Source organism: Ranitomeya imitator, chromosome 1 (genome assembly GCF_032444005.1).
Source record: "Ranitomeya imitator isolate aRanImi1 chromosome 1, aRanImi1.pri, whole genome shotgun sequence".
NCBI lineage: Eukaryota > Metazoa > Chordata > Amphibia > Anura > Dendrobatidae > Ranitomeya > Ranitomeya imitator.
The window spans coordinates 891,689,109-891,710,981 of NC_091282.1; the positions used below are offsets into that span (position 1 = coordinate 891,689,109).

The window sequence follows — 21,873 nt, forward strand, 5'->3', positions numbered from 1 at the left end:
AGCAGGCCCAAGGAAAGATGCAGTAGCTCAGATCCAACACTGGAACATTGACAAGGAGCAAGGAAGACAGACTCAGGTGGAGCTAAATAGCAAGGCAGCCAACGAGCTCACCAAAACACCTGAGGGAGGAAGCCCAGAGACTGCAATACCACTTGTGACCACAGAAGTGAACTCAGCCACAGAATTCACAACAGTCTTCCCCTCTTCAGCAGTCACGTGGGACCGCTCATTAAAAAAATGAATAGGTGGCTCCACCTCCCATAGGGGCGGAGCCGCCTATTCATTCCTCTAATCAGCGGTGCCGGTGACCGCTGATAAAGAAGCTGCGGCACCGAAGACCAGGCAGAGGGACAGCGCGAGGATCGCCAGGACTAGGTAAGTATAGCATATTCACCTGTCCGCGTTCCAGCCGCCGGGCGTCGCTCCATCTTCACGGCCGGCGCCTCCATCTTCCCGGCGTCTGCGCTCTGACTGTTCAGGTCAGAGGGCGCGATGACGCATATAGTGTGCGAGGTGCCCTCTGCCTGATCAGTCAGAGCAGAGACGCCGGGAAGATGGAGGCGCCGGAACGAGACGCTGGGAGCTGCAATCAAGGGAGGTGAGTATGTGTTTTTTTTTTATTGCAGCAGCAGCAGCGGCGGCAGAGATTTATGTGGAGCATCTATGGGGCACAATGAACGGTGCAGAGCACCGCATATGGGCACAGCTATGGGGCACAATGAACGGTGCAGAGCACCGTATATGGGCACAGCTATGGGGCACAATGAACGGTGCAGAGCACCGTATATGGGCACAGCTCTGGGGCACAATGAACGGTGCAGAGCACCGTATATGGGCACAGCTCTGGGGCACAATGAACGGTGCAGAGCACCGTATATGGGCACAGCTCTGGGGCACAATGAACGGTGCAGAGCACCGTATATGGGCACAGCTCTGGGGCACAATGAACGGTGCAGAGCACCGTATATGGGCACAGCTATGAGGCACAATGAACGGTGCAGAGCACTGTATATGGGGCACAATGAACGGTGCAGAGCACTATATGGCACAGCTATGGGACAAAATGAACGGTGCAGAGCACAGTATGGGGCACAGATATGGGGCAAAATGAACGGTGCAGAGCACTATATGGCACAGCTATGGGGAAATAATGATCTATTTTTATTTTTGAAATTCACCGGTAAATGCTGCATTTCCACCCTAGGTTTATACTCGAGTCAATAAGTTTTCCCAGTTTTTTGTGGCAAAATTAGGGGGGTCGGCTTATACTCGGGTCGGCTTATACTCGAGTATATACGGTATGTCTGGGCCCACTGCAACCATTTCTGCTTCTGAACACTGTTTAGGGGTGACCGAATAGTAGGTTTATGCACCACAGGAAGCCTTTGAGGATCCTACATCTTGAGGTTCGAGGGACTCCAGAGGCACCAGCAGCTTCAAATAACTGTTTGCTGCTTTGCAATGGTATTTTGGCAGCTGCTCTCTTAATCCAATGAATTTGTCTGCCAGAAACCTTCCTCATTATGCCTTTATCTGCACGAACTCTGTCTGTGCTCTGTTTTAGTCACAAATCTCTTCACAGTTCGATGATCACTCTTAAGTTTTCGTGACATATCTAATGTTTTCATACCTTGTCCAAGGCATTGCACTATTTAATGCTTTTCAGCAGCAGAGAGATCCTTTTTATTTCCTATATTGCTTGAAACCTGTGGCCTGCTTAATAATGTGGAACATCATTTTTAAGTAATTTTCCTTTTATTAGAATCACCTGGAAAACTAATCACGTGTTTAAGATTGATTTCATTGCCCTGAGACACAATACCATCCACGAGTTTATTTGAAAAACAAAACAAATCTTTATGACACTTAAATCCAATTTGCATAATAATTTGGAACATGGTGTACTCTGCCCTTAACAGGGCAGAAAAATACGCCTCCGTAGGAGCGCCGATGCCGGGGAGCGATGAAGAAGCAGGAGTGCGGCGTCACTAGAAGATTGGAGGCGTCAGACCCAGACATGCGATACCCATCGGACCGGACCGCCTCCCGAGTGAGTATAATATAACTTATTTTTCTTCACTTGCAGGTTGGACTGGGGGCTTATCTACAGCATTATAGAATGCCGTAGATAAGCCCTGAAAGGCAGTGGCCGCATCTTATAGTGGCAAAATCTGCTAACAGGTTCCCTTTAATGTAACATTTGAGACTGCAAATTAGTAACTTATTGATCATGGTCGCTCAGTTACTGCCCATCACATTAATTTCCCTACATAAGCAGCATTTAAAACTAGGGCTTAGATGAATACCTTGGATGGATGGCTACAATGTATCTTCATACCATGCACTGTCCTCCCTCCCCCACTGCATCTAGTTCACTCTCTGACTTTGAACCAGTTACAGAAGAAGAAGTAAGCAGGCTCCTTGCATCTTCTCGCCCGACCACTTGCACCAGTGACCCCATTCCGTCACATTTCCTCCAGTCCCTTTCCCCGGCTGTCACCTCTCACCTAACAAAAATATTCAACCTTTCCCTCACTTCCGGTATTTTTCCCTCCTCATTTAAGCATGCCATCATACATCCATTACTTAAAAAACCATCCCTCGACCAAAACTGTGCCGCTAATTATAGACCTGTCTCTAATCTTCCCTTCATCTCTAAACTCCTCGAACGCCTGGTCCACTCCCGTCTTACCCGCTATCTCTCAGATAACTCTCTTCTCGACCCTCTTCAATCTGGTTTCCGCTCTTTACACTCTACTGAAACTGCCCTCACTAAAGTCTCTAATGACCTACTAACAGCTAAATCTAATGGTCACTACTCCATGCTAATTCTCTTGGATCTCTCTGCAGCATTTGATACTGTGGATCATCAGCTCCTCCTCACTATGCTCCGCTCCATCGGCCTCAAGGACACCATTCTCTCCTGGTTCTCCTCCTATCTCTCTGACCGATCCTTCACTGTATGTTTCGCTGGTTCCTCCTCCTCTCACCTTCCCCTTACTGTTGGGGTTCCTCAAGGATCAGTCCTAGGCCCCCTCCTCTTCTCTTTGTATACTGCCCCTATTGGACAAACAATCAGTAGATTTGGCTTCCAGTACCATCTCTATGCTGACGACACCCAACTATACACTTCTTCTCCTGATCTCACGCCTGCCTTATTAGAAAACACCAGTGATTGTCTTACCGCTGTCTCTAGCATCATGTCCTCCCTCTATCTGAAACTAAACCTGTCAAAAACTGAACTCCTCGTGTTTTCTCCCTCTACTAACCTACCTTTGCCTGACATTGCCATCTCCGTTTGCGGTTCCACCATTACTCCAAAGCAACATGCCCGCTGCCTTGGGGTCATCCTTGATTCTGACCTTTCATTCACCCCCCACATCCGATCACTGGCTCGCTCTTCTTACCTGCATCTCAAAAACATTTCTAGAATTCGCCCTTTTCTTACTTTCGACTCTGCAAAAACTCTTACTGTTTCACTTATTCATTCTCGTCTGGACTATTGTAACTCTCTACTAATCGGCCTCCCTCTTACCAAACTCTCCCCGCTCCAATCTGTCCTGAATGCTGCTGCCAGGATCATATTCCTCACCAACCGTTACACCGATGCCTCTACCTTGTGCCAGTCATTACACTGGTTACCCATCCACTCAAGAATCCAGTACAAAACTACTACCCTCATCCACAAAGCACTCCATGGCTCAGCACCACCCTACATCTCCTCTCTGGTCTCAGTCTACCACCCTACCCGTGCCCTCCGCTCCGCTGATGACCTCAGGTTAGCATCCTCAATAATCAGAACCTCCCACTCCCGTCTCCAAGACTTTACACGTGCTGCGCCGATTCTTTGGAATGCACTACCTAGGATAATACGATTAATCCCCAATCCCCACAGTTTTAAGCGTGCCCTAAAAACTCATTTGTTCAGACTGGCCTACCGCCTCAATGCATTAACCTAACGATCCCTGTGTGGCCTATATTAAAAAAAAAAAAAAATTTAATTAACTGGTTCATGCAGCTTTACATGAACACCCAAGCCTTACACTATGGCTGGTCCGAATAACTATAGCAATTGTTACCATCCACCTCTCGTGTCTCCCCTTTTCCTCATAGTTTGTAAGCTTACGAGCAGGGCCCTCACTCCTCTTGGTATCTGTTTTGAACTGTATTTCTGTTATGCTGTAATGTCTATTGTATGTACAAGTCCCCTCTATAATTTGTAAAGCGCTGCGGAATATGTTGGCGCTATATAAATAAAAATTATTATTATTATTATTATTATTATCCCACTGTACAAGTGGTCAGAAGGCAATAGGTAAGGTCCTGGATAGCAGGTTTCTGTTACTGAGATGGTTTTTATTTTGAATGGATTTTGGATCTGGTATGTAGGAGCGACTAAAAGAGCACGGGTGGGAGAGCCTGTAAAACCAAGTTGGTGAGACCGTTTATTTGTGCTGAAGAAAGGACTGTTTTATTTTGGAGCTGTAAAGTTTATGAGGTTTATTCTGTTGTAATAGAACGTATACATTGTCATACGTGGCTAATAAATTTCCAGTCTAAATAAATGTATGGTATGTAGTATGTTTTATACTTTTGCATGGAATAGTGGGATGAACTAAAAAAAAGTATACCAACTAGTGTTCAATAGGCCATTCCTATGACCTTGTTCAGGTGAATGGAACATACGGTAATATCCCACTAGCCCTCCTTTTTTATGTGCACCATGGGTCAAGGACCCAAGAAGTACTATTTGCTCATAGAGCTGTTGTCAAAATAGATTGATTTGTATATTATTAACCCCTAAAAGCAAATAGTTTGGAAACAAAATTGTTGACTAGAGTGTTTCTTCCATGTTAAAATGTTAGGTACAAGGACAGAACAGCTCTGCAGTGAGGATGTCACTAAGAAACCTTACCAACACGAGGGACAATATTCAAGAAGTGCAGAGAAAGATCTTCACTTATTAATACATATTAACAAGGTTTTTTCCAAAAGCAGCAAGGGATTTCAGATGAAATTTCACTCCTACTATGTGGCATCACATATTCCAGACTTCTTACCCAATTCTTCATTGTGATTCCTAAACCATTGCAGGGTATAACTGGCAACATTTCCATGTGAGGTATGAATGGGCTTATTTAGGCAAAAATTTCACTGTTTGGGCACTGTGGGCCCATTTCATCATTTGCCGGGGGGGTTGTCAATTTTCAGTTTTGACTTGTGGCGGTCAATTTTGCGCTTTTGTGTAAATTTGCATTTCAAAAATCTTTCTAAAATATCTCGAAAAGCCACAGGGAAATAAAAAGCAGAAAACTAACCCACTAAAGACAACTTGAAAAAAAAGGAGCAAAACTTTGATGAATTTGTCGCAAATCAAAAAGTCACTCTTTAAGAGTGATGCTGGTGGGCTTAGCTCACCTTCGATTTTGGGGGTGACGGGTTCCCTTTAAACAAAAGGTATACAGAAGCATAAAAGCCAGATGGAGGTGACATAAAAGGAAAAAGAAACAACTTTCAGCTTCCTTCTGGTGAATTAGTCGCCCATTAGTCGACCTTACAGTATACATCAAGTAAAGCTTCATCCATATATTGTGGATGCACACTCACGCTGCCTCTGTGCACCCCCTAGGTTTCCTACACTTTTTAGCCCCAACTATATGAAAAACGAATACCATACAGAATACATTTTTCACAGTAGTAGACATGGTAATATAGTTGCAGAAGTAGCGGACATACATAGAGTGGAGCTTATTAAATGTGCTTAGAAGAAAGAGGTGTCAACTTTGCTTTATAAATACTGGCATACCACCATGGCAGGTGGTAAACTTTTTTTTTTCACTTTAGTCTTCAAAGCCATGTCTTTTTCCCCAAGAATTACAAAAATGTCTAAAAATGTGTTGGGGCTTTATCACCACTATCCTTACTTTTCATGTATAATGCAATAATGTATATATTATATAATAAATTATATATAACATACATAATGATAGAAATTTAGGAGAGACTGTATTGCATCGCAGGCATTAGTGAATATACAGCACATGATGAATGACCAGCCACATGCAGTAACAAGCTGAGTCTACATTATCTGACTATATAACCACACAAGTCTATGGGGAATGGGCTGGCAGTGAAGGAAGTGCTCACCTATATTAGAAGTTCTGTGCTACCTGCAGACAGATCATGAAATCTGTATACTCTTACTATATACACCAAGGCTATGACCTTCTGTATACAGAGCATATTAACCAAGACTACTGATCTCCTGTATACTGAGCACATACACCGGGGCTACTGATCTCCTGTATACTGAGTATACACACCAGGGCTACAGATCTCCTGTATACTGAGTATATACACCAGGGCTACTGATCTCCTGTATACTGAGTATATACACCAGGGCTACTGATCTCCTATATACTGAGTATATACACCAGGGCTACTGATCTCCTATATACTGAGTATATACACCAGGGCTACAGATCTCCTGTATACTGAGTATACACACCAGGGCTACAGATCTCCTGTATACTGAGTATACACACCGGGGCTACAGATCTCCTGTATACTGAGTATACACACCGGGGCTACTGATCTCCTGTATACTGAGTATATACACCAGGGCTACAGATCTCCTATATACTGAGTATATACACCAGGGCTACAGATCTCCTATATACTGAGTATATACACCAGGGCTACTGATCTCCTGTACACTGAGCATATAAATTGGGACTACTGATCTCCCTGTATACTGGGCATATACACCAGGGCCACTGATCTCCCTGTATACTGGGCATATACACCAGGGCTACTGATCTCCCTGTATACTGGGCATATACACCAGGGATACTGATCTCCCTGTATACTGGGCATATACACCAGGGCCACTGATCTCCCTGTATACTGGGCATATACACCAGGGATACTGATCTCCCTGTATACTGGGCATATACACCAGGGATACTGATCTCCCTGTATACTGGGCATATACACCAGGGACACTGATCTCCCTGTATACTGGGCATATACACCAGGGTTACTGATCTCCTGTATACTGGGCATATACACCAGGGCCACTGATCTCCCTGTATACTGGGCATATACACCAGGGCTACTGATCTCCCTGTATACTGGGCATATACACCAGGGATACTGATCTCCCTGTATACTGGGCATATACACCAGGGCCACTGATCTCCCTGTATACTGGGCATATACACCAGGGATACTGATCTCCCTGTATACTGGGCATATACACCAGGGATACTGATCTCCCTGTATACTGGGCATATACACCAGGGTTACTGATCTCCTGTATACTGGGCATATACACCAGGGATACTGATCTCCCTGTATACTGGGCATATACACCAGGGTTACTGATCTCCTGTATACTGGGCATATACACCAGGGCTACCGATCTCCTGTATACTGGGCATATACACCGGGTCTACCGATCTCCTGTATACTGAGTATATACACCGAGGCTACAGATCTCCTGTATACTGAGTATACACACCAAGGCTACAGATCTCCTGTATACTGAGTATACACACCGGGGCTACAGATCTCCTGTATACTGAGTATACACACCGGGGCTACAGATCTCCTGTATACTGAGTATACACACCGGGGCTACTGATCTCCTGTATACTGAGTATACACCGGGGCTACAGATCTCCTATATACTGAGTATATACACCGGGGTTACAGATCTCCTGTATACTGAGTATACACCGGGGCTACTGATCTCCTGTATACTGAGTATACACCGGGGCTACAGATCTCCTATATACTGAGTATATACACCGGGGCTACAGATCTCCTGTATACTGAGTATACACACCAGGACTACTGACCTTCTGAATGCCAGATGAGGGCTGTCAATCCCAGTAGGATCACTATGATCTGATGCCTCTTCCACTCCATTCTGGAAACAGTTAATCCACCAGCCACGATCCAAGGGTCAGAGTGTGGTCACTTCTAGGGCTCGATCACGTGGTCACAGGTCCTCGGGGTCTGTGTCCATGGTGTCAGCAGACGGCCCCCATCTCCCGGAGCCTCCATGCAGATGCAGCAGTCGCCAGGCTGTGCGGAGCTGCTGCCGGGGAAAGTTGTGCTGTGGTCAGGTGGAGCTGCTGCCAGGTGGAGCTGCACACCCGGTGCCGGCACTGTCCGGACTCCTCCTCCTAACTTTCCCCGCACTCCTCTGCCCTCCTCTCCAGGGACTGACTGCCCCACACAGAAGAACTCGTCGCCTCAGGAGACTCACCGGCCGGCCCTCCTCTCCATGGAGGCGTGTGCCTTACTAGAGGGAGTGAGGGGAGACGTGCCCTGCAGCTACACGAGTGGGGAGGGAGAGCCCAGTCCTCCGTGGAAGTGGCGCCAGCCCTGTGCACGGGGCATCACGGAGGGGCAGCAGCAGCACGCAGTGGTGGGAGACAGCGCTGACTTCTCTGCGTCCGTGTCCCTCAGTCAGTCCGGACGCCCCCACACAGAAGCCCGGTGCACACGGCAGAGATTCCAGCAGGTCACGTGACACGAGCAACCCGATCTCCTGATTGATGCTGCTGAGTTCACAGACTGTAACAAGGATCAAAGCTCGGAGACATGAGGCCGGACAGGTGTGCGTGAGGCCGGACAGGTGTGCGTGAGGCCGGGCAGGTGTGCACGAGGCCGGGCAGGTGTGCACGAGGCCGGACAGGTGTGCGTGAGGCCGGGCAGGTGTGCACGAGGCCGGGCAGGTGTGCGTGAGGCCGGGCAGGTGTGCACGAGGCCGGGCAGGTGTGCACGAGGCCGGACAGGTGTGCGTGAGGCCGGACAGGTGTGCGTGAGGCCGGGCAGGTGTGCGTGAGGCCGGGCAGGTGTGCGCGAGGCCGGACAGGTGTGCACGAGGCCGGACAGGTGTGCGTGAGGCCGGACAGGTGTGCGTGAGGCCGGACAGGTGTGCGTGAGGCCGGACAGGTGTGCGTGAGGCCGGGCAGGTGTGCGTGAGGCCGGGCAGGTGTGCGCGAGGCCGGACAGGTGTGCGCGAGGCCGGACAGGTGTGCGCGAGGCCGGGCAGGTGTGCGCGAGGCCGGGCAGGTGTGCGCGAGGCCGGGCAGGTGTGCGCGAGGCCGGGCAGGTGTGCGCGAGGCCGGGCAGGTGTGCGCGAGGCCGGGCAGGTGTGCGTGAGGCCGGACAGGTGTGCGCGAGGCCAGGCAGGTGTGCGTGAGGCCGGGCAGGTGTGCGTGAGGCCGGGCGGGTGTGCACGAGGCCGATTGGGTGTAGGCCGGGCAGGTGTGCAGGAGGCCGGGCAGGTGTGCGCGAGGCTGGACGGGTGTGCGCGTGCAGAGGGCACCTGTGTCCTGAGTGACAGCAGCCAGTGATGGAGAGTGGTCTGTGTGCCAATACTGGACCCACATACCCTCCTAGTGCCACTCACTGGTGCTCTCATTCCAGCTACAGACACTGACTGCACCCCAGAGGTAAAGCTATCACACCCGGACCCGAGAGATTAGTGACCCTTTTCAGAATTCCAGTAAAGATAGATGGGGACTAAAAAATTTGACCAGAGCCTGACTGCATTTTCCAATGGAGATCTATGGATGTAACATGCCGAACCTTAGACTGGCCATACGGATGGTAGACAGCTATTAAAGGGAATCCGTCACCCCAAAAATGGCCTATAAACTAAGGCCTCCGGCATCAGAGGCTTATCGATAGCATTCTATAATGCTGTATATAAGCCCCCGATGTATCCTGAAAGAGAAGAAAAAGGTTATATTATACTCACCCAGGGGTGGTCCCGCTGCGGTCCGGTGGGCGTCACGGTCCGGTCTGGGGCCTCCCATCTTCTTACGATGACGTCCTCTTCTTGTCTTCCTGCTCCGGCGCAGGCATATTTTGTCTGTCCTGTTGAGGGCAGCGTAAAGTACTGCAGTGCGCAGGTGTTGGGAAAGGTCAGAGAGGCCTGTGCATTGCAGTACTTTGCTCTGCCCTCAACAGGACAGACAAGTCACCCTCACCCCACCCCCCAGCATTTTTAACTAAAAGAGCCGCATTGTGCAACAGTAAGAAGGCTCTTTTAGTTCTGGGTGCTGTAACTGCCAAAATAATCAGTTTTGTGATTTGTCCTAAATACCTTTTCTTCAGTCAGGTAGGCAGGCCTTTCCCCCCTGCTGCAGACGCCACACAGCCGTCACTCAAATCTTCTTGGCGCCGGGCGCCGCCTCCTCGCCGCTGTTTTGAAATGAGCCGGCGCCTGTGCTCTTTTGTCATGCCTGGGGCAGGAGCAGTGAGCGCTGCCCGTCTGTCCTCATATGCAGTCCAACTGACTGCGCCTGTGCGGACACCCTGCCTGTGAATCCCAGCCCCACAGTGTCTTCTTATTTATTCATACTACGGGGCTGGGATTCACAGGCAGGGCGTCCGCACAGGCGCAGTCAGCTGGACTGCATATGAGGACAGACGGGCAGCGCTAACTGCGCCTGCCCAAGGCAGGAGAAAAGAGCACAGGCGCCAGCTCATTTCAAAACAGCGGTGAGGAGGCGGCGCCTGGCGCCAAGAAGATTTGAGTGACGGCTGTGTGGCGTCTGCAGCAGGGGGGAAAGACCTGCCTCCAGGACTGAAGAAAAGGTATTTAGGACAAATTACAAAACTGATTATTTCGGCAGTTACAGCACCCAGAACTAAAAGAGCCACCTTGTCAGAATGCAGCATTACTGCTGCACAAGGTGGCTCTTTTAGTTAAAAATGCCTGGGGGGGTGACAGGTTCCCTTTAATGGTCCTTCCCATAGGCATGTCTGCTCAACTGGGCTGAGTGTACAGGTTTGTTTGAATCACTTATATAGCCCCATCACATTCTGCCGCGTTTTACAGGCTCACAATCTAGATACCCTATCAGTATGTCTTTGGAGCATTGGAGGAAACCCATAGAGAAGGTACAAACTCCTTGCAGATGTCCTTGGTGGGTTAGAACCCAGGTCCCACCATTGCAAGGCTGCTGTGCTAATCACTGGGCCGCTGACTGCTCTGTTTACTCCTTTTCTCGCTCCCCAGTGTTTGTCTACACTCTTGATAAGAGCAACAGCAGTGCTAACCACTGAGCCACTACGGTGACTGATCAAACCCAGTACGGGGGCTCGGTGCTTCATGGTAGGGCCAATCATTTACATGCACCTTCCCACCTGCTTGTTTTCCCGCTATCTCCACCCTTCTCTGACCCTATGAAGACAGAGCTGTCAATGAAATAAGAGGGGAGTGGAGATAGTGGAAACCAAGCAGGTGGGAGGTGTATATAAATGATTGGCCCTGCCATGAGGCATGGAGCAGTGGGACTTAGTTTGAACAGTCATTCTGTGCTGGCAGGGTCTCTTTGATGAGGTTGTCCGGTCACTCTGTGTGACTGCAGACTTGTGAATCCCTCCAGCGCTGCTGGGATTCACCAGTTTCAGACCCGAGAATGGAAGGTGTGACAGATCGCACAGTAGAAGGGGTGTGTGACTTCACTCACCTCTGAGGAGGGGAGAGTACGACCCAGTAGGGATCGGCTTTCTGGCACTACCACTTGCCCCAAGGTCAGCCAGGAAACAACCAAACGGCAAATAGTCGCCGGAAAGGCTTCCCTTATAGGTACGAGTTACTGCGCTCCCAGTGAGGGGGTGATATATATCACCAGTCCAGGCTGGGGATATATATATACAAACCTCCCAGCCGTCACTGTCGGAGTTCCTCACTAAGGCTAGTTTCACACTAGCGTTTATCCGGGATGCGGACTTCCTCTGTGAAGCCCCGCCCACTGCCACGCCTCTTCATTCAGAAACCAACCTTGTGTAGTGTATAATAACCAACCGAGCATGGGGATTCGTGAATCGAGATAAATGAGCCACCCAAGTTTATATTTAATCACCGAAAGGTGCACTGGAAAGATATAGGTATATATATACTCAAGAGTAAATATACAAGTATACAGTCAGGAGTGTAGTACAAGGGTAGGATACAGATAGATTGCAATTACTGTGTTATGTAGCATGTGACCACAGGGAGGTGCTGATGAATCACGGGTCCAAATCTTTGCTACGTAATTCTCTGGTCGCATCATCTAACGGGCCTCCTGCCAGTAGAAGAACTCCGTCCAGAATGAGGAGCTGCCTACTATCCCCTAGGCTGCCGCCTCCCACAAGCTGCACACACCCCTGGGCTGTACAGCCTCCTTCCTCCCATATCTGAGAGCATGGTTTTCCAGCCGTAACCGTGGACGCCCATAACTTTCCGCCCGAAGCTCCGAATGGGACAGGAGACTAAATACAGCTACCATATTTAATTCCTGGTAGCTATGCTTTATAACAATAACACAGAGTTCTAGGGGTGGCTGCATGGTACGGGCTTGTGGGGAAAGGAATGCAGATTCCGATTATGTTCTCGGCTAGGTTCAAAGATATTGCATTTTTTTTTATTATAGGTCATTTTCTAGATGCAATATCTCAGAGCCTGGTGCTGTTAAGAGGAATCTGCGGTGCCACTATGTCTGAGTCCAGCAAAGGAAGCCAGTTGGCTGGTAACTGCAAGAGTTCACACTCCTATGATAATTGCGGGACTTGGTGCTGGGATACACAGGGTCTATGCCTTTTGGCCCCCCTGGAGAGAGTTTCAAAGGCCCATTTGCTTAATTAGAAAAGATATTGATTTTCTATGTTCTAGGAAGTGCCTTCCCTGGATGATGAGGTCCCATTGTTCAACGTGTATTTGACTTCTCTTTTGGCCTGGGGGGATGCCAAGGGTGGGGGCCGAGTTTGAAGCAAGTATTAGTGAGCCACACTGTGCCTGATAGAGAATTTTATCAGATATCAAAATTATATCAATTACCGTATATACTCTAGTATAAGCCAAGAATTTCAGCCCTTTTTTTTTTAGGCTGAAATTGCCCCTCTTGGCTAATACTCGAGTCATTCCCAGGGGTCGGCAGGGGAGGGGGAGCGGCAGCTGTCTAATAATACTCACCTGCTCTTGGCGTGGTCCCTGCAGGTCGCTGGTTCTCCGGGCGCTAACAGCTTCTTCCTGTATTGAGCGGTCACATGGTACCGCTCATTGCAGTAATGAATATGGACCCGACTCCATTCCCATAGGGATGGAGCCGCACATTCATTACTGTAATGAGCGGTGCCATGTGACCCGGAGAATCTGGGGCCTGCAGGGACTGCGCCAGGAGCAGGTGAGTATAACGGGGGGCATATTCACCTGTCCCACGTTCCACCGTCAGCGCTGCTCCGTCTTCCTCTGCAGTGACGCTCAGGTCAGAGGGCATGATGACGCGATTAGTGTGTGCACCGCACTCTGCCTGAACAGTCAGTGCAGAGGACGTGGAAGACACAGCGGCACCGACGGTGGAACGAGAAAGGCGAGTATAGCAAGTGCTGGGGGCCTGAGCGACGAGAGGTGAGTATGTAATTTTTTTAATTTTTTTTATCGCAGCAACAGCATATGGGGCAAATATCTCTATGGAGCATCTTATGGGGCCATGTGCAGCGTTATATGGGGCAAATATTTCTATGGAGCATCTTATATGGGCCATGTGCAGCATTATATGGGGCAAATATCTCTACGGAGCATCTTATGGGGCCATGTGCAGCATTATATGGGGCAAATATCTCTATGGAGCATCTTATGGAGCCATGTGCAGCATTATATGGGGGCAAATATCTTTATGGAGCATCTTATGGGGCCATAATCAGCATTTGTGCAGCATTATATGGGGAAAATGTCTCTATGGAGCATCTTATGGGGCCATAATCAGCATTTGTGCAGCATTGTATGTAGCAAATATCTGTATGGAGCATCTTATGGGGCCGTAATCAGCATTCGTGCAGCATTATATGGGGCAAATGTGTCTATGGAGCATCTTATGGGGCGGTGTGCAGCATTATATGGGGCAAATGTCTCTATGGAGCTATAATCAGCATTTGTGCAGCATTGTATGGGGCAAATGTGTCTATGGAGCATCTTATGGGGTCATAATCAATATTTGTGCAGCATTATATGGGGCATATTTTAATATGGAGCATCTTATGGGGCCCATCATAAACTGTATGGAGCATTATATGGGGCGTATTTTGTATGGAGCATCTTATGGGGCCCATCATGAACTGTATGGAGCATTATATGGGGTTCTTGATTCAATATGGATATTCAAAAACACTTAACCTACTGATGTCTCAATTAATTTTACTTTTATTGGTATCTATTTTTATTTTTGACATTTACCGGTGGCTGCTGCATTTTCCACCCTAAGCTTATACTCGAGTCATTAAGTTTTCCCAGTTTTTTGTGGCAAAATTAGGGGTCTCGGCTTATACTCGAGTATATACGGTAGATATAATTTTCCCATATCTCACAGAGTGTATGTATGAGTTATATCCGAGCAACAAGAAAGGACAATACATAACAAAATTTGTACACTTACATAAGTAAATCCTTTATTGTTAAACAAAATATCAATACTCCATTACGTTGTTACAATTACAGTATGTTGTTCTGGGATTGACTAGTATGGTACTTGGACATCTTCACCTGTAACTTATCCTGAATTGATTTGTTACGTTTCAGAACCTTTTGCTCCTCATACCCCCCGTGATGAAGCTGCATCCAGCAGCGATACGTGTGAGGTAAGGTTCCATCTATGATGACATAACTATTAGGTCTTAATTTATTATTTCTCCAGATACGTGGATATCCCATTATTCACCTATTGTTATATTTTATATCTTCCTAGTTTTTTACTTGATATAATTTTGCCATATTTAGCACTTTATTCTTAAGCATTTGCACTTTATTATTATATTCTTTTCACTGTTAATGATGATATTATTGTGTTATAAGATACAAGTTTGTTGTGTTTGTGTGATATGTATATAGGTAATCTTTTAGTATTTGGTATTTCATCATTAATTTGATTGCCATTTCCATCTGTAATATTAAACAGCACTGGTAATGTGCATTATTTATACTCTTGATATCAATGATTCTATTATATGTCTATTATCCATGTTGAGGAGTATGTTACATTCCATATATTCATGGTGTCAGGTGTAGTATGTTTTGTTCAGGTGTTAATTATTCTTAACCTGGAGTACAGTTATTTTGTTTATCAATAAGTGATTTACTTATGTTTTAGGTTTGCACGTTTTGATATTTATAAAAAATATGTATAACTATCGGACAGTACCCAAAGAAGATAATCTCCTCCGCATATCAGAGGGCCTGGACCAGCGCACGTTCAGATCTACTCCAGAGACAGACACGTGAGTCAAACACACCGCTTGGTATCGTGACCACTTTTAACAACCAGTGGCAGGATATTTACAAGATCCTTGATCGTAGTTGGGGCATGCTATTGAGTGAACCGAGATTGACACCACATATCTCGGCCACCCCCAAATTGATTGCCTGACGGGCAAAAAATCTTAAGGATATGCTCTGCCACAGTCATTACATACGCCCTACAGTTAGATTGAATAGGGGAGTAAGAACTTTTGGAACCTTCCCATGTGGCGGGTGTAATGTTTGTCAATATATGGTGGCCCAGGATGGTCTTTCGCTCACTGCCTCTCCTTTTCAGATTATACCGAAAAAAGCCTTCTTCAATTGTAAAACCCGCCTACTCGTCTATGCTCTAATCTGCGACTGCCCGAAAGTCTACGTGGGACAGACCACGCAGGAATTGCAAAGAAGAACACAGCAACACTTATCCAATATCGCCATGGCGTCAAGGGATCGTGAAAGGGGCAGGGGTATTTCATCTGTTGCCGCTCATTTTCTGGACTGCAATAATGGACGGACAACGGGGCTGAAGGTCATGGGGCTGGAGGGAATCTCACAAAATATCCGAGGTGGCGATGTGGTCAGTAGACTGTTAAGATGTGAGTCAAAGTGGATTCACAATTTAAATACTCTTACCCCACATGGACTGAACGAGGAACTACTCTTTACTGATTATTATAAACAACTCTAGAACGTGTACTGATGGCATAACAACAATGTTGAATCTTACATGTTTGTTATCTATGTGACCTTTTCTTTTTTCCTTCTAGGTCTGGGAGTATTTGTATATTATAATGAAGGATTTTTCATTGTAATTTTCATAATATATATATATATATATATATATATATATATATATATATATATATATATATATATATATATATATATATAGATATATTTTCTTGGACCCGGGTCATTAAATACGGATGAACTAGTTTCTATCCGTGGAAAACCATGGTTTTCTTTAAAAGTGCACTAAGTGTTTGAATTTAATACCATCTTTAAGTGTTACGGTATATTTCCTCTCCAATCTAACATGTTGTTGTGGTGTCCACCATGCATATATATTCATCTATCATTTTTGTGTATGCAGTCTCCTTTGGATCTAAAATTGTGTTACCTTGCCCTTGTATTTATACACCCTCATTGCCCCTTTTATATTTTGGGGCACTGTTGCTCTGCCCCCAGATGCACGGGTGGTGGCGACTTGCTGCCTAGTAGTATATCCTCTCACTGCCTTTAATGTTATCTCCAGCTCGTGCCCCCTTTGCTGACCGTCCACGATCTATTGACATGCCCTTGTTATTCTGTCATGGGGCTCCCTGTTCCCTCGGTGTCCACCCTCGGCCATTTTGCGCACATGCGTGTGCGCGCTGGGCCCTGGGCGGACATCTTGGAACGGGGACCTGGACTTCACGCCCCACACTGCGCAGGCGCCGGTGCATTAGGGGATCTTGGCTAGGTGTCCTCTGCCTGTGTTGCGCCGGTTTGGCGCGTGCGCACTTGCATCTGGGCCGGCGCTCCGGAGTGCGGGCCTCAGCTCTGTCCTCGCACCGCGCAGCCGTCGGCGTTATCAGATACTTCCGGCTCTTCCACACATGCGGTTTTCCTGGATATCCCTGGTCTCCAGCTGCATCTATTTTGCACATCATCACTAAGGTATTTAACCATACACTGTGGACACTGCTGTCACTGCCCCTGAAGAAGCCAGTTTACTGGCGACACGCGTTGGGCATTTGTGCCCGGTGCCACCCCCTATTATTGACACCCCCTATTATTGCCATCTTCTATTAGCCCTGATTCATTACACAGGAACGCTACCTGGGAAGCCTGGTTCATTTATGTCAGGTAGTATAGGACGCCCTATTTGTCCGGTAACCTCTAGCTACGGGGGCCGCTTATGTGGGGTACTATTGCATTCCTTAACCTCCCGTATCTGGACTTGTTTTGGTAGTCTGTGTGGGGTGACACTGTGGCTTGACCTTATTATAGGTCTAGTTTTCATCTTTACTTTGCTATGTGTTGAAATTTTAATTGTTTTTAACGGCTTTATGTAGTGTTCTTAAGTGTGGTCTAATAATAATAAAAATTTGTTATACTTTGTTAAAATTCTGTGGAGATCCCTTTATTGTGCATGCTACCCTTTTCTTCTGTTTTTGGTTCTATGTTCTTTTGTAGCATGCTATAGGTGATCCCTGGCGGTGGTGCCTGCCTATACTTCTTTGTTTATATCGGACAGTGGATGTCCCTTATATTTAGTATGTTCAGTTAATATTTGTATAGTGGATGTTTTTTATACTTATATTTTTTTTCTGTTGTAGTGACGTCACTCAAAACAGGAGAGCGAAACATTTATATTGTACTCTGTAGGGAATGGGCAACCAGTGGATTAACTGGCACAGGTTGGAGTCAGCAGTATACTGGTTGGACAGAAATAGGACCCTGCTTGCTACATGAAGAATAGATTGTAGAGAGGAGAGTTTAGTGAAAGGGAGACCAATTTAATAGAGAGCAGCAATGTGAGGCGGTGGTTGAAGATTCCCACTCCACACCCCTTCGAAAGTCGTTTTAGTAAATATGATTACTTGTGCAATCATAAAATATGTTATTAGTGTTTGAGCCACTAGATGGCAGCAGTTTGCAGATTCGTAGGACTGTCACCTGTATGTTAGTTGGCACACAGGAAAATAACCAGTTTGAGCCGCCCCCAGTGTCAGTTGGAAAACTGAAGGATGACAGAGAGTTGCAGGCGGCCATCTTAGAGTGCAGTTAGAGAGAGACAGATGTGACAGGAGCACAGGAGAGTTAAGAAGAACGGGTGTGTACATTGTGCTAGGAGCTGATCAAATTATTGAGGAAAGGTGCAACTGTCCCTGTCATTCCTGTCAGAGAAGAAGAATCACGTTGGGGAGACGACTACGGTTAGATACAGAGTTAGATTCCACCCAAAGCATCGGCTGTGACATTAATGGCCTTCTGCTAGCCTGTCAGGCAAAAACTGCGCTCCAGGTGACAAGCCCAAGATCCACTCCACGGTCTCCCAGCTAAACGGCCGTTTGGACAATTAGACAGCCACTTCTGTGTTCAGTTAATGGCTGATAAGTCCTGAGCTCAGGCCCCACCACAGGGACCCAGTGGGAGAGTGCACGCAGACTTTAGAGAGCGTTTGGCGCAAAACCTAAATTCTGAGACATTGTTTGCTAAGAGGGCTGAACCATAGCTAGATATTCCCCTCAGTGGGTGAGCTTGTGTATAGATAGCATAACAGAATTGTAGTTTTAAAGAATTGTTACGTTTGTGAATCTCTGCACTGCAGGGGCCACCTCTTACACTCATCTAATTACACTCTTGCTCTGGGTAACTACCAATTACCGCATTAAGCAGAACCACAGGTCAGGCAAATTATAGTGTATCCGATAGAACATTCTGGGCCCATAGGTTGTGCAGCTCAGGGGTCCTAGCTGATGAAGGCTAGGTGTGTGCGATAGTTAACTGTGTTTCTTTCTTGCTCTTTCCGGGGTAACACAGTTTTTGTTGTTAGTAAAAACTAGTTCATCAACATGATCTTTGTCCTAGGCCTGCTGTATTCTGGGACAGACTAACCCGGTACACGGTCTACATCTTGGCATAGTCAGCAGGATACAGATATCGCCATGGACAGGAACATGGAGGGAGACAATCCCTTATTGTCAGTGGCCCCGACTCAGGTGCTGAACCCGCTTACCACAGCCTTGGTTCCAGCGGGTTCCTTTCAGCTTGGGCACTATTGCTGCATTTGCCAAAACATGACGGTAAAAACAGGACATTGCAAGACTGGACAGAAAGGGTGCTGAGTGTTATTAAAATGTGCAACTTGGTCTCAGAGTTGCGAGCAGAAATGGCACTGAATGCCTTAGAAGGCGATGCCAGATGCACGGTATGGCCCAAGTCTGAAAGGGACAGTGTGCAGGAGTGCTAGCCTATCCACAATTATGGTAATGACCGCCATATCTGATTTACATCTTTGTGTCTGCCAACTTTTACTAGATTGTTGACCTCTGTAACTGTCATGGGTGACCTTGCACTATTCCCTTCAAGGTGGACTTTGATGTGGGTAGCAATACTTTCTCTCTTGTTGATATTAGTACCAATATACTGCTGCAGTGCACATAAATGCCGCACTTGAATGACACATGTACAAATATTACTATTATGGGCATTGTCACCTTGACTACTTATGAGATGTCTACAATATCTTGATTACTTTACGGACCTCAACCCAAGGGCTATCTTACGTATATAGCACCCCTTGCCCTATCTACTTTGGTTCTGGTGTCACTCTTGTTTTTTTGCTCAATTTCGTCTATGTATTTGTATGTTTACAATTCTGTTTTTAACATCTTTGTAATAAAATGTAAAGAATTTTTATTGATCTAGCATCGACTCGTGTTTCTCCTTATATTCAAAATACTTGCGCTGCTGAAAGGAACCCACGAGGGGCGTGCCAAAGTGACTCAACTGCGAAGTTTCTTATTCTATCGTCCGCAGCGAGAAGGCGATACTCTAATGCAATACTCTAATGCAATACTCCAATGCCTTGCAAGAAATGTTGAATAAAGTACAGCGGCGGGATCCCTAGGCTATGCGAGCTTTCCAGGAGGTGGATAGACTGTTGCGGGATCAGTTCATAGGAGCCAATAAATTCCTATGGGACAAGACACAAGAAATGACCCGGATGACGACTGATTTGACATTTTACAATATTTACCTTGCCGCAATAGAGGGAGGAGGAGTCCACACCTGTGATCGAGAAAGTAGTGAGTAGCACTCAAGTGATGGGCAGCCAGACGAGGTCTGAAGACTGAGACTCTGAAGGATGTGGTTCAGGCTCTGCAGGCAGAAATAAAGGATCTTTGACTAGAAGAGTCCCAGATGCAAATAAGATTGGCCTAACTTCTGGAGAGACCTTTAGCTCACCGAGCTCCTCCATCTGTCCCGGTTCGGGTACAGAGGCCAAACAGAGGAAACACATCAGGTGCGCAGAGACTCCGGAGGCCCTTCTGCAGAAATTGTTGACATTTGGCCATCTTGCCAGGGATTGCGATGTCGAGACTGAAATCGAGATGATAGCACCAGCTTTAAGCTACCAACTGTTATAGTTGCTGGGCGCCCTGCAATGGCCTCCGGTTTGCAAAGCCCACAACGGGGAGATCACCATTTGTATTCATGCAGTCTGGTGTTAGAGGCTGATTTTGAGAGACAAAAAGTGAGATGTTTGGTGGATACCGGGTCTGAATGCACCAGAATGCACCTAGAGATCTGCGATAGTTTTTTGTTCATATGATGGAACCTGAAGATGAGAGCGCTGTTCATTTTACAGCAGCAAACAATGGCCAACTGCTTGTGAAGGGAATCGTGTGGATGAGCGTGAAGCTAAGTGGTCAAGACATCAGCACAAAAGGAGTGGTTCTGGTGGATCACCCTCCAAGGAGGGAAATAGACGCGACCTTGGGAATTAACATATTATGGGATTTGGATCACCGTCTGTTCGCTACGGAAGGTCCGCGGTACTGGCAACACACGACAACCCACCTGCCAACCCAGAATGTCCTGCAGCAGGTGGTAAGTTGCAGCTTTCCGAAGAGGTGCCTCATCCGGTTGTCCCGTGGGTTTGGTCAGAGTACCCTCACATATTCCAGTGGTGATCGCACCAAACAAAGAACAACTGCTGTTACCTGTGGGAGCCTATCAAGGGCTGAATGGACTGGAGGTGCTCATTGAGCCATTATACAAGGAAAAATCCCAGACAAGACCTTGCGTGGCCTGTGCGCAAGCAACTGTTAAGGATGGTTGTGTGCCCATCCATTGCATTAACGTGCTGTATAGAGAAGTCGCTATTCCCAGGGTACGCTGCTGGCTGAAGTCTATGTGCCTGATGGAAAGATTCTTCAAAGAACAGGATTCAACCTCCAGCCCAATCGGAATTCAGCCTGGACTTATGCTATTGAAGTTGCCAGGAAAGAAAACCCGGCTGCTGAGTGGAACGACTGAATCATAATGGATTGGATGGGGGTGGATCAAAAGACACTAACCCCTGTTCAGCAGAGGCTTCTGGAAGATTCTTTGACTCATGACCCTCTCGTCATGGGGAAGATTTTGGATGCTCCTCTACCATCGAGCATGAAATTCCAACAGGGAATACTCCTCCGATCTGGAAATGCTACTGTCAGATTCCTCCAAAAGTGTACCAAGAAGTAAAGAACATGGTGGGAGCATGTTAAACAACCTAGTCATACGAGAGAGGCAGAGTCCTTGGGCGTCACCAGTGGTATTGGTACCTAAGAAGGATGGGTCCCTCCACTGTGTTGACTACAGAAAACTGAATGCTCACTGTAATGCAGTGCTCGATCACCACGCAGGAGATCTCCCTAGGGGGTGCTGCAGTGCGAGAGGCAGCCGCTCACCGTGAGTGGAGGCCTGCAGGAAAGCGACACAGGTGTCGCAATGAGATGTGCAAGCAAGGAGGAAAGGACCCGCCGGCTGCGCGGTGCCTGCAGGGAGATGAGGGCGGCGTCAGCAGCATGTCGGGT

At 47.1% G+C, this 21,873-nt stretch overlaps 1 protein-coding gene and 1 long non-coding RNA gene across 4 annotated transcripts in view; one reads left to right on the top strand and one right to left on the bottom strand.

Annotated features, from left to right (window-relative positions):
* The window catches only part of FRAS1 (Fraser extracellular matrix complex subunit 1), an 845,787-nt gene extending 837,654 nt beyond the window's left edge, over positions 1-8,133 (bottom strand). Inside the window, exon 1 of the mRNA XM_069743201.1 lies at positions 7,863-8,133. Within this exon, the coding sequence (XP_069599302.1) occupies positions 7,863-7,932 (70 nt within the window). The 5' untranslated portion in view covers positions 7,933-8,133. The remainder of the gene's footprint in view (positions 1-7,862) is intronic.
* Positions 8,134-8,303: 170 nt separating this feature from the next.
* LOC138653127 (uncharacterized) lies at positions 8,304-19,710 on the top strand. 3 transcript variants are annotated; one of them, XR_011315762.1, is made up of 5 exons: positions 8,455-8,627; positions 12,447-12,542; positions 14,588-14,646; positions 15,156-15,282; positions 15,600-19,710. It is a non-coding gene; the product is annotated as an uncharacterized lncRNA (long non-coding RNA). The 3 variants fall into 3 exon arrangements; XR_011315768.1 differs by lacking the exon at positions 12,447-12,542 and having other exon boundaries at positions 8,304-8,627; XR_011315759.1 differs by lacking the exons at positions 8,455-8,627; positions 12,447-12,542 and having other exon boundaries at positions 13,223-14,646.
* The last annotated feature ends 2,163 nt before the right edge of the window (positions 19,711-21,873 follow it).